This window comes from Ambystoma mexicanum, chromosome 8, assembly GCF_040938575.1.
Source record: "Ambystoma mexicanum isolate Mex_15411 chromosome 8, UKY_AmexF1_1, whole genome shotgun sequence".
Classification (NCBI taxonomy): domain Eukaryota; kingdom Metazoa; phylum Chordata; class Amphibia; order Caudata; family Ambystomatidae; genus Ambystoma; species Ambystoma mexicanum.
Window position 1 is genome coordinate 1,657,293,460 of NC_090929.1, and position 13,540 is coordinate 1,657,306,999.

Sequence of the window (13,540 nt, forward strand, 5' to 3'; positions counted from 1 at the left end):
ACTACACTGAAATGTAAGCAAAGATTCGCCAATAACCACAGGGCTCTGTCCACACAATGGCTCCACACACACACTTACCTGGTGAATCCTGTCTGTATCAACTCCCGCTGAAACATCTGATCTTGAGCAGCGTATTCTAGCAGGTCTGATTCCACTGAAGGAGGGAGAATGTTCGGAATGAATTTAGAGAATAACGTTGGCGCTAGCTGGACCCACTCTACAAGGAAAAGGAAGAGAACACAGAATATAGAGTAGAACTGCGAGCATGTGCCACACACCAAAGGACACTCCCATACCACTTCAACAGAAGTAAGAAATATTTCTCACAGCACTTTTGCAGTTTGACGTGAGTTATAGCTTCACAAGTTGTGCATTAAATTTACTAACCACATTTAGGCAGGATAAAGAATTGCTCAATGTTCTTTACTTCCAATGTTTGGGGCAGTGGCTGGTGTGCGGCCTGTACTCCACCGGATCCAGCTTGCAGAGCTATAAACACCCCAGCATGAGGCTCGGGGTAGTTACTAGTGTGTGGCTGGCTATTAAGATGGATTCCTGAAACCTACCCTGGTGGACAGATCTTAGGAGGCCACCCTAGTTATAGTGAACAGGGGATCTCAGGTTAGACAAAATCCAATCAAGATAGCAATGGATAGCAGTCAAGGCTATTCTCAGGAGAGTGCGAGTTGGGTTAGGGGTCCACACAGTGAAGCACGCACTAATTCAATTTAGACAGGAATGTATAAAATACAGTATTTATTCTAGGCCTTAAACACACAATGAAACCAGCAGATCGTAATATTGCAAAACACTCAAACATATATACAGTCCATCGTAGTTTCTTAAAATGGATTCAGTGAATTAAATCAATCAATAAAGGAGGCAGGTAAAGTGGTGCATAAGATGGAACCAAGTCACAAGTGAATTTCCTTCCCTTCAGCAGTCCAATCCCCAAGAAGAGTGGGGCCTTGTGCCCAAAGGTCACAATGATTCTCCGCAGAATGTATCTGTAGCAGGTTATTTATGTTGGAGATTGTTCGAAACAAGAGATGCAACTAAGTTACTAGGTAGGTAAAATGTGTTATCTTTTAGGTTTTACTACTCGGGTTAGACAACCAAAAACCAGTGGAATGGAAGGATACAAAGAGACTTGTTCTCAATGTTATCCGATGGAGGATAGGGAACAACAAATGCTTTGAGTTTACTTACCACAAATACCCCCTCAAATCCCTGCTGATTCGGATTGTCCCAGATGACTGGCTGGGTTCCAGGAGCTGCAGGTGCAAAGATTCTTACGGTCAGGTCCAGGAGCCAAGTGCAAACCTTGGCGACTGAGAAATGTATAATGCACACCTTTTCAGGCACTTCACGGGATGTAGGAAGGAGAGTTCCAGTGACTGCCACTGCACACAGACGATGGCTAGCACCCTTCAAGCAGTTGTAGAAGTCCTTCCCGGATACCTTGAAGCTGGGAAAATGAAATTTGGCAGGTAAGTGATTTGTACCACAAGCTAGCAACCGCCAAGGTTCCGGCTGCAAATGCATAACAGCAACGGTTCTAGTGAGGTAGCCAACTGGAGAGCAGGACAGTCCATCAGGTGATCCAGGGACACTTCCGAAGGCTCAGGATGGCTGGATCACTGGTTGGTTCCACCAGTCCAGGGGCTGAAACACTGCACAGTGCCTTCACAGATCAGGAAGCCCAACAGGGCTTCACCGGGCGAGGCGCAAGAAGGGAAGCTGGGCCTCTTCATGAGTCTTCTTCCAATCTCCTGTCAGCTGCTGTTCTACGGGGGATTCTTCCTTCCACTGCTGAGCAGAAGAAATGGCTGTAGGAGTCCTCTTCTTATCCAGCCTGGAAGCAAGTCCAAGCCCACCAACGAAGGATCTGCACCATTCAAACTACCAGTAGTTGTCCAATAAGGTACAACTATTGGTTTCACTCATGCTACACACCTAGACTCCCTGGCTCCAGGAATGTGGAATGGGACCAGACAGTCCCATCCCCTTCCTGAGCGCCACACACAAAAGCATCACTAGCCCGTGAAAGCAGCCGCTTTCCCGGGCAAGTGCATGACCTTACATGAGATTTCCTGACCAGGCAAGGCAGAAAAAAAGGACAAACAATAAGGCCAAAGAGAAAGTGACAATCTCGTGGCATGGCCATTATAGGGCACTAGCCATAAGCGGAAAACACAAATGTCCACACACTAGAAATAACAAATTGTAAATATATAATTGCTGCTACCAATTTGTCCTTAGGCACATATAAAAGTAACAAAAATCCCAAGTGTAAAAGGCTAGCACTGTACAAAATGTATCCCCTGAGCACGGATATCTTTTTTTAATAAGGCATACAATACTACTAAGGTTGTGAGCTGGGAAAGTATATGCTATCAGATGTGTAGCAACAAGGAGTGATTGTCAAAAAGGTTGCTGTGTAACCTCAAAGGAAAATGCGGCTGCATTAGTAGGGTGCCTTAGTTATTTAGTAGATTTTGCACCGATGGTCCTCTGTTAAAACATTTACTTGCAGGCTCTGATGGGCCTATGACAGCCTAAGATCTTTCACAGTTAGGGTGCTCTCCATCCCCTGCCCATGTCCATCCTCCTAGAAAAGGCTAGACAACCCCTTAAGGTGGGCCTTAACCAAATGGTTGGCTGAAGAAAACACATGCTCAGGGGAATTATTGTAAGCCCCAATGGCTGCCAAAAAAGGGCAGCAAGTATACACCTGAACTCCGGAACAAGCCAGATTAGCTGGAAAAGCCTTATGTCATCCAGAGGACAATTGATTGGGTCCAGGCTTTTGTCACAAGCCGAAGGGCAGAACCTAGTCCATTTACTCTTATACCGGGCCTGAGTCAAGTGCCTCCTGGCCTGCTCAAAGATGTCCCAGTGGTCATCCAAAAAGTGAGCACGATGACGCCTCAGCTTGTCAGGAACCAGGCCGGATGTTCCACTGCCACGCCCTGCTGCGTCAGGAATCCCTTGCTGGATATCGTAAGGTGGACAGGACCCTGGGAGCACAACTGCAGCAGAGCCAAAAACCAGGGCCTCGAAGGCCAGTGGGGGGTGGGGGGGGGCAATCAGGATGAGGCTGCAAACCACCCAAGCCTGAAACTTGCGAGGGTCTGTTGGAGCAGAGGGGTGGGCGGGAACGGATAACACCTGCGGCCGTGAAAACAGAGCATCTCCGAGACCCCCGTCCTGCCCACGAAGCAAACTGGGGGCACTTGGAATTCGATGGGGATGCAAACAAATCCAGGTTTGCGAATCCCCAAAGCTCGAAGAGGGGCAACAAGGAGCCGTCGTGCAACTCCCACTCATAGTTGTTGAACCCCAAGCAGCTCTGCATTGCTGTCCCCCGGGAAATGGACAGCTGAAATCCAAACCCCCTCCGTCAGGGCCCATTCCCAGATCGATACTGCCTCCATGCTGGGGGAGAGGGGGGCGGGGGGTGTGGCTTGCCACCCTGCTTGTTCAGGTAAAATATCATAGAATTGTCCATCCGGTCCAGAATAGACCTGTTCCTGATGAGGGTCAGGCCCACTGCCCTGAGCTCGAGCAGGTTGATAAATAAGAGGGCTTCCAACCTGGGCCATGCTGCATGAATCGCATAGCTTCCAGAGTAACCCCCCCCCGCCCCCCAGACCGAACGAGGAGTCCATCGTCACCACCACGGTAGGATCCAGACGGGTGAAGGGGCTGCCACTGAAACATTGCCATCCGTCATCCACCAGCGAAGATCCGGTAGTAGGAGCAGTGATATTGGGATCCTGTCTGACTGAGACCCTGTCTCCTGATCCCAATTGGTCGCCAGAGCTGGAGGCGCCTCATTTTGAGACAAGCGTGGTGTACAGTGAGCAGGCAGGAGGCCATCAGGCCCAGAATATGCTTGAACCACCATGCCGAGGAGGTCGAGTTGGCCAGAAAGTGCCCCCTGCCTAGCAGAGGGACAGAAGCCTCTTGAACGGTAGTGTCCCAACGGACCCCTAGGAAGACCAGCTCCTGAGATGGGCACAACTGGTTTAGAGAGAACCCCAGCTGATGAAGGATATCCTCCAATCTCTGGCAGGAGTGCAACACGGCCTCGGTTAACCCCGCCTCACCAGCCAGTCGTCCAGGTAAGGGTACAGATGATGGCCCTTCAGGAGGAGAAGGCACGCCACCTCATTCCTCAACTTTGTGTAGCCAAAGGGGCCAAGTTCAGGCCTAAAGTGGTATGACAATCGTGAACCACAGAAACATCTGATGCGGTTGGTAGATGGCTCCATGCAGGTATGCATCCTTGAGGTCCAGGGAACACATCCAGCCCCCTGCACAGACTCGCCTATGTGTGCCGAAGTAATCATCTTGAAGCATTCCAGCAGTAACGACAGATTTAGAAATGACATGTCCAGGACAACCCTCAAGCCTGCCTGGTTGTTCTTAGGTACCGCAAAAATCCTGGAATAGTACCTGGAGCCCCTGTCTGAAAGAGGAAGCGGTTCTAACGCCTGCATCTCCAAGAGAAAAAGGCCTCCCGTAAAAGATGACCTAATCTGACGACGAGGAGTAGAGGATGGTAGAGGCCAACGAAGAGGAAGTCTGAAGCATGTGGCGACTATGAACAGGATCCACGGGTTGCTGAAAACATGCTTCCAAATGTCCTGGAAAAGAGCCAAACCGCCCCCCACAGGCAAACTGTGTTCCCTGACAGCAGAGGAGGGGGAGCGGAAAGCCCTGTGCAAAGTCCTCTGCTGCTTTCTCCTGTTGTCGCTAGGTGACATGTCAGGCCTCTGTGTACCACGGTCCTGAAACCCCTTGCAGCTTGAGAACGCATGGGGTTTGAACTAGGTCCTTCCCTGGGACTAAGGGAAGGATTTCTTACCAGGTTTCATCAGCAAGGCCAAACACTTGGCGGTTTGAGTTGAGGTTTTTTTCCTTGTCAAGTCGTCCTCGGTCGACGAATGAAAAAGGTCCATGTGCTCGAAGGGCAGACCAAAGATACGTTCTTGCACGTCAGATGAAAATGTAGTGGCACGCATCCATGCTTCCCTTCTCATCTCTACACCAAGGTACAGCCCTCTGCTGGCTGTGTTGTTGTGGGAGACCCAAGACTCCATGAGATCATGCGCAATGGCCCGGGTGTCTGCCAGAACGGCCTTGAAGGAGACCTGCTTGCCCGAAGGGAGGTCGGGCAGAAATTCCCGAGCTCCCACCACAGCTTCTGGATAACTGCAGCCAAGTCTGCGTTGGCTTGTCACAGATGCAGTCCTGAGATGGAATGACAGCACTTTCCTAAAGACTCCTTGGAAAGATAACTGGAGGTGGCTTCTGGGGAGGAAGACAACGAAGACTATGGTTTAGAATATAAGGAGCCACAGCCACCACTGAAGAATGAAGAATGCGGGTGGGAGGCCAGGAGGATTGGCTCCCCGTTGTCAGCCTGAACCTGCTGTCCAACCTGTTCATCTGGGCATTGGCCCTGGGCTTCTCCAAGACCTTTCATACCACCTGAAGGACATCATTCTGGAGAGGGATGCCCAACCGGATAGTGGTACGCTTTTCCAACACCTCTGCTAGCACTTCCAACTGCTGAGGGGCTTCCCCAGGCAGAGGGCACCCCCTACCCCCTCCTCCAAGAACTCCGCCAGGCCCTGAAGGCGGTCATGAAAGGCCTTAACGAATGCTGAGGGTTCATCGTCTGGGTGTCCTCTTACTCCTTGGCCCCCTGTCCCTCTTTTTTTTTTTACAGACCGAGAAGCGAGAAGTGTCTGGGCCCTGGGACAGAGGTCCCGACGGGGTTCTCTCTAAGTCCAGAGCCGAAGACAGGGCCAATAGCTGTTGAAGGGGAGGCGTTGGTGGTAGAGGAGGAGGTGGAGGAGTGGTCTGGACAACTGATAGGGCCTGGACCGAGGTTGGGACCGGCACTGGAAAAGGTAGCGCTGGTGCCACAGGAGGAGTACCCAGAGGAAGGGTTCAGGGAGGCGCCACCTGCGGGATGACCTCCACAATATCCTTCAGGAGCCCTTTCATCTGAGGGGAACGCATGAGGTCTCGGGAGGATAGCTCAGGGGCAACGTGCTTGTCTTGGAAGCAAGACGACACGAAGCAACACAGGTTTGATCCCCGGGTCCGCGCTTAAAAACCTCTGGGTATTAAGCGCGTTATCAATCATATCATGAGGAAGAGGAAGCGGTCCTCGCTGTTAGGGAGAATTCTCATTCTATGGCTAATTTCCCCCAGCAGCTTTGCTGGATTTGAAGGGTTAGTTTCTTTTTACCTGCTAAGAGTGAGACTCTTTTTCCCACGCTTAGGCATTTTTGCTATGTGTGTTCTAGGCTATTTTTGTGTTTAATGCCTATGGGATTTTCTATCACCCATAGGAATCATCTTTATTCACATGTGTTACACAGCACCCTCAGTGCAGTGACACAGGGGTGTCATAGCGACCCCCAAACAGACTCCATACCCTGGGACTGACTACTGTCTCCCAGGGCATGTAAAGTCCCCATTGGCTTTATCCATTGGTCAAATCTTACGAACCTAACCAGTCCAACCCATCTTACTATGGAGGTACTGGAAAGGGTTAATAGTTTTTCCCCTTGGGTTCATTTTCGAGGGACTACCTTAAAGTCTCGCTCTGTAAAGTTTCTGGCTGGTGGCAGTGGTTACTACCAAGAATATTCAACTGCAAATATTTTCCTATGGGATTTTCCCATTGCGCGAGGCTAACACTTTCACTGACAGCCTCTACATACCGCTGGTTTATTTTATTATTAACTTTTATTTGCCAGAACTTTAATATAACTTCTTTCTCGTGTCTTACTCTAAACTCTTAACTAAGGTCGGGGATCCTTTCTTTGCTCTTTTGGCTGGCTTCTGCCAAGAAGCCCTCCTTTTGGTGCCTCCGAGTCTGGGGTGGGTCTGTTTGGGAGGGAGGGGGATTGGGGGGGGGAGTAGAACCCCTGGACAGAGTTGCTGCAGCAACTCCGGTCGCACTCTAACCCGATAGGCTGGAGGGTCTCCCGCCAAGAAGACCACTCCACTGTGTGAGTTACAACTAGGCTGTATGAATGGGTCTCTTTCTGCATAAAAGCAGGGTCCCGAGGACTGGAAGAGCAAGACATCGCCACTGGAACTACGGAACCGAAGGGGAGAGAAGCCACAGACCTCTTCAGCATCTACACCACCGGTAAAGCACTGCCGGATCGTCTCACCACTTTTCTTCCACACGACGAGAGGAGATCTCCATCGAAAGAGCCTTCTCCCCTTGAGCTGGTGGGAACAACCAGTTCACCCATCGCTCCTCCGGACCTGCCTTGGTCGAATCGACAGTGCCCAGCACTTGGAGACCGGATAGCCAGGCAGCTATCGACCCAGACCGCGATTAAAAGGAGCGTACCTTTTAAACTTCGTTTGGCAGCACCGTGGCTGGTTTCATCCCTGGGTAGTGCAGTGACTCGAACCTTCCTCCACGACGAGAGCCTCTCATCCTCTGCTGGACCCCTCGAACTGCAGAAACTACCAGAAACAACCGCCACCGCAGGAGCCACTTCGTCACGTTTAAGGTACATTGTTCCGCCAGGCCTCCCTTTCCGCGTGGTAGCCCTAAAGGTGTTTTAAATCCTTTATCTACTTGGTGGGTTGGCCGCCCTCTCTCTTAATATTGTCTTTCACCTCGCATCTACCTTTTCAATATTCGTTTACCAAAGACTTGACTGCAACTACAAGAACATTTTTGCTCTTAAGCTCTCGGTCCTGTACCACTGACTCTGGCTCAGGCCTATTGACTCTGGCTGATTTGTTAGATCTGCTCTCACTATATTGATTTTCAATAAGAAATGTGTTGATACACCTGAATCTTCTAAACCCCTCTTACTTCCTAATTTTTTAACTTGTGGAGTGCCATTTTGCTCAGTTTTCATTCACTTATCTTTCTGCTAAAGTGTCACTGTGCATTTCTTGTTCACAAAACATCAGGGAAGTGTTGCTAGGGGGTTTTTGAAGATATTTCAGTTTAACTTATGCTTTCCATCCCTTTCTTTAAATTGATAGAGTGCCATTTGTAGTTGGTTTTCACTGTGCCGTTTTGCTCAGTTTTCACCCTACCGCAAACTTGTCTACAATTGATTAGGGAGTTGTATATACTTTTCCTTGACTGAACTTAACTTACTTCATCAACTGCGATTTATGTGTTGAACTAGATGTGCATAGAATATATTCTCCTTTTGATACAAAGCTTTGGTTAGTGTTTCCTTGTTCCATAGTACTGTGATACCTATTGTGTAAACCCTGAATACTGCTCATCTCCCTCTTGAGATGAGTCTGGCTGCTCAGCCACAGATACCAAGTAAATCTTTGTGTTACAGACTGATACAAAAGGGGATTTATTGCTCTCACCTGTGGTCCTAATCTGGTGTAGTGCTCCCTAAGGGAACTGCACTGGATTCTGCCGAACACTCGCAAGCCGCCAGGTCCTTAGGGACTGGACCTCCGCTCCTGGTCACGGCGCCGGAGGCGTGTAGCTGTAAGACTGCGATGGGCAGATGCATCCCTGAGGAGACCAGATGCCTGTACTGTATAATCCGATGCCGCTTCCAGAGGGAAGGAGATGGAACCATCACGCAAAGCCCATTCAATGGGCGAAAGCACGGGTGGGCCCCTGAGTTGGATCCAAGATGGCCATCGGCCTGGCAGGCTCTGCCACAGGCCTCTCCAATGTTTTGAAGCCTTGCGCCACACCCTGGGCGGGAGGGCGCAAAGGCACTGATCCGAGAGAGGCCTCAGTGTCCTCCCCCGCCATGGCTGGCAGCTACTTCCGCATTGGAGTCTGCGGTGCGGCGCATGACCCTGAGTGCTCCATTACGCATCCCGTGGTTCCCAGGAATAGCGGTCTAGTGGTTGCCGCGCGGCATCCGTCGGAAGGAACTCCCCCCACCCCCTCCCTCCCTCCCTCTCCTTCCGGCGGCTCCCACGTTGCAACCCTTTGGATTTCGTATCCGCTCCTTGGGTCCGACGCTTGTGTGCCTTTCTTTACTCGCGTATCTTGTTTTCTGCTGCCTTGCTGCTACCTGTCTTTCCCTTGCCGTGCTCCCTCCTCGCTAGCGGAGTCCAGTTGGTGTTCTCTTTGGGCTATCCACATCCTCGCAGACGTGGTGCCGCCAGCTTTGCAGTTGCGTCCTCTTTCTCCTTTCTTCCCTCCTCTCTTCTTACCTTCCTGCTTCCCGTTGTTTCGCTTCCCTGACTCTCCCTTCTTTTCCTGTTTGGCTACGAGTCCTTTCAGAGTGCCCTCGGTCGCAGGACTGCAGCCACACTGTCCACCCGGAAATACGGAAGTACTCGCTCAACAACTGGCTTGGGAAGTTGTCTACGCTGCTGGCATTCCATCATAATAGGAGGAACCTGTGAGACCTTGGAAAAGGGTTTTTTATGCCTTCTGGCTTTTTCCCTATTTAGCCCGATCACGGGAACAGAGCCACAGGTCTGCTGTCTAACAAGCATTCACTGTGGCTTCCTTCCGTGGCAGGCAGACTCCACCACGAAAGGAAAGACTACTTGACCCAGCGGCATGTTCACTCTAAGGACCTGGAATCCGACGGTTCAGGTGAGGAAGTTGTGGAAGAAAGAAGTGGAGATGGCCACAGGATCTGAGGTAAGACACTCAGACACAGGAGGATACAGCTCTGGTCATGAACCCGAAGCTTAAGCGTCGACCTTCGATCGCTCTGGTAGGCGCTAAGCCCTCGGCCGGCTGTCGAAACGCCCTGACTCACAACCTCAGGAAGAGCTCCGGTATGCGGACTCCCTCAGCACCTGTGCCAGTAACCGTGCTGGATCGTGCCAAGGACGGACTCTTGGAGGTGGCAATCGGCAATCCCATACCCCTAGGGCTTGAAAGACGATCTTGATCGCCCTTCCGAGGACAGCCTGGTAGGGGCACGGAGATCCCTCCGCTTGGGAGGCGGTAGCATGGATGGTCTCAAGTCTGCCCCCGGAGTGCCTGGAAGAGCCCCTGAACCCCTTGACTTGGTAGCCGGTAGCTTTAAAGGCCATGGGCCTGCTAGAACCTGAATCCAAGGACCCCTATCCCCTACCTTGTCTTGGCGAGAGGTCCTGGAGAAGTAGTCCTTAAGATGGGGCAGAGGAGATGTGTAGAAGATCTCCCTCCACTGCAACATCCGATTCTTTAATGCCCTATGACCGAGAGTGCTGGAAGCCGAACATGTATCCCAGCGGTGGCGTGGCCCCAAACACTCAAGACAGAGTGCGTGGGGGTCCGAGGCCAGGAATGAGCGGTCGCATGAGGCACAGCTCGTGAAGTCTCCTGCAGCAGACATGTATTGGGGGGAGGCGAGGCACCGAAGGGAAGTTTAATAAGATTGAAAAAAGAAAAACGGGGGGGGAAGTGGAAAGCTAAAAAAGTCCCTTTGCTGGCTGCCAGATCTGACACCGTTGTGCGAAAAAGGGACTGAGGCGAGGAGCTGGAGGGCAGGACCTTGGTGGCCCGTTGCCACACCAGAGGCAACGCCCCAGAGTGCTATACTCAAAGCAGAAGCTCAATTTTTCGCTGGCAAAGGTTCCCATACTGCCCCCATGGTGTCGGGAGCCCACAAGGGTGGAGGAAAGAGGAAGGGACATACGAGTACATTGTGTCTGCTCATTTCAACATGGCAAACCGTGTAGGCTTCCAGCATAGCGGATGTCCCTTTCACAATAACAGAAGTCGCACTTCTGTGTCTCTGCACGAGATAGCTGCAGACTGTTCTGGCTACAACTCAGTGCTGCTCAAAGCTCATCCAAGATGCTGTGTTTTCTTTGCTCTACGCAAGTATTGTCTTCTGCCTTTTTCTCCCGTTTCCCACCAGGACTACTTACCCCCCCCCACGCACCCCCTCCTCTACATCTCCTCTTGATCCGATCATTTTCCCATCCTTTCTGCCCTTTGGGCTCCTCACTGTGCTCGCCTTCCTTGCTGACGTGGTCTCTGATGCCAGACTATTTCCTTTCAGCGCCTACGACCTATGCCCCAGGCTCACTCCAATCTGCTCCCAAAGACCTTAACCTCATAAGAAGCGACAACCTGTTGACGTCCCACTACTCTATTCTGCAAGTGTTTATTTTTTTTAGCTTCAGCTTTCTTCACTCATTTCCGTTCGTCCTCCAGTTTGTGTAGTCTTGTAACACTTCCAGTGCGGTGTGGCTGCCGAGAAGGATATCGCTCATCTTTAAGAACCACCTAGTCAAGATAAGGAACCACAATCCCTCTGTCAAGCCATTGACTACTCAGATTCCATGTTGCTAAACACAGCGACAGGAGTGGAGACAAAAAAGCAGCCCATCATTGGAAGTTTTCAAAAATACAAGAACTATGTCCTGTTCTGCCATTGGGGAGCAATGACATCATAAGTTTAGGCTTCTGCGCAATTTCTGCTGGAGTGATGGAATGCTTACCGAAAACTGAGCAGTTGCTATTGCAGAAACGTCTCTCAATGTGTCCTGACCCTTCCCTTCAGAGACCACAAATATCTAGGAGAGAACGTCATCTGTCAGGATCCACTCGTGTGGAGCAAACTCTCCTGCTCAACACTTCAAACTCTTCCCACAAAACGAGTCGCCATCTGAAAAATGGTGCGACTAAGAGCAGCTCCAGATCTGAGTCACCAGGCAATAGCACCGAAGAGCTTGTGCCCCCTTGCTTGATTAGGTAAAACACAGCAGTGTTCCCTGTGAAAATGAACAGCCTGCAGCTGCAGTCGTGAATGATGGGAAGGAAGGCTTTGAGCCACTGGAAGGTAGTAGTGTGCAGTATAAGTCAACATAATATGTGCAGCCATAGAGCACCACTGGGATGCATAAGGCAATTAATCCAAGCGCTCCTTGGAAAAATAAATATTGTTTGGGCCTGGCAAGGATGGGCCATTGTTGGGGAGAGTTCTTGAAGCGATTCAATTATTTTGCTAGTTTGAAAAGTGTTCCCCAACTGCATGTCCCAAATAAAACCTATGTACGGAGTCCTCAGTGTCGGCATAAACCGAGACATTCTGACATTCACAGGTGGGCCCAGTGAAGACATTAGTTGAACTGTAAACTGCAGCTAGCAGAATTGACCTTGGATAAGAGGCTCTGGTCATCCAACAGCCCAAGCCGGGGTAAATTTAGACCCCTTTCGGTCTGAGCACTGCCATGATCACATGGAACCCTTTTGAAAACACCAGAGGAGCCAAAATGGGAGTACCCTGAACTGGTTGTCCACAGAACATCGCAGGAATCTGTGATGATCAGCCCAATTGTAATGTGCCTATATTAGCATCCTGAAGGTTTTAAGGCACACACCCACTCCCCCCCTCTTGATGTGCTGATAGAACTTGAGATATGGCATTATCTTTCAATTGGAACGAAAACATTTAAAAGTGAAAGATTCAGTCCTCAGATACCGCCCCCTCCCCTCTGTCCACTTGCAGATTAGCAAAGAATCAATAAGTCCCTGAGGGAACATACACTAAGGCTCCGATCCAAACAAACCTGTGGTGGATTCATTCCTGCAGATTCCATGAAATGTGTTGTGTGGGCAATGGAGGGCATGGGAGCAATTGGATGGAAGTGAAGTTGGAGCCTGAAACCTGAAGGGATCACTGAAAGCACTCTGAACTTTCGTGATGGCCACTTAAGCATGGAAATAAAGTGATAATCTGCCTCTCACACGAGTATCGAAACACTGGGCTGTGAGAAAGTCAATTATAAGATTTATCAGGAGCTAATGCAACCTGCACTCTTTCTGCCTTTTCCTTGGCGGACCTCTTCCTGAATCTCATTTCCTAGAAAACCATAAAGGCTTGAGCCTCTCCGATCCTATTACCCTTTAGAGATGAGGACCTACCAGAAAGATTTAGAGGGATTTAACTGTCCGTGTTGGTTTTTATTTTGTCACTTCCACATCAATCACTGGGTGAAACAGAGTAAGGCTGTGAGAAGGCAGGCTACCACCTCTATCCTACACTTCAAGAATATGAAGAGTTCCTTTCAGTAGTATCACCAATACATGAAGTTACCTGTAAGTTGTCATGGACTAAGACCTTTGATTCAGCAAGCCCTATAGGTAACCAACATCTTATTCAGGATACAAGTTTTCTGTGTTTGCCAGTCTTAAATGAAGAGCACTGCTATGGTATGACATCTTACCCCAATTCTCTAGGGGCTTTTACTTCCTTCCGCAATGGTGGAAGGGAAGCAGGTCTTGACCAAGATGAGGGTGGTCTACCCTTTGCCTGGGCTGCTGGCACTACTGCTAATAGGGCATGATGAGGAGTCTCCTTAACCTTACACTCCTCCAAGTACACGTGGCTGTAGTGGGATGAAGTCTTTTCCTGCAAGCAAGAACTGAAGCCAGAACCCTGACTCAAATGGAGGGTACGGTACGCTGGAAAATCTAACTCCAGGTATTCCACTAAGAGTATCCTTGCTTGTACAGATCCTATATCAATGAAGTTCCTCAAGCGCCTCTTCGTCATGGTCTGCATCAGCATCTCAGAGTTTAGGACCATACGAAGATAAA

General features: G+C 50.1%; 1 protein-coding gene across 3 annotated transcripts in view; it reads right to left on the reverse strand.

The window, feature by feature from the left end:
* CACUL1 (CDK2 associated cullin domain 1) overlaps nt 1–13,540 on the reverse strand; it is a 598,839-nt gene that overhangs the window by 95,222 nt on the left and 490,077 nt on the right. For all 3 annotated transcript variants that reach the window (XM_069611925.1, XM_069611923.1, XM_069611924.1), the window contains exon 7: nt 79–217. In XM_069611925.1, the coding sequence (XP_069468026.1) occupies nt 79–217 (139 nt within the window). The remainder of the gene's footprint in view (nt 1–78; nt 218–13,540) is intronic.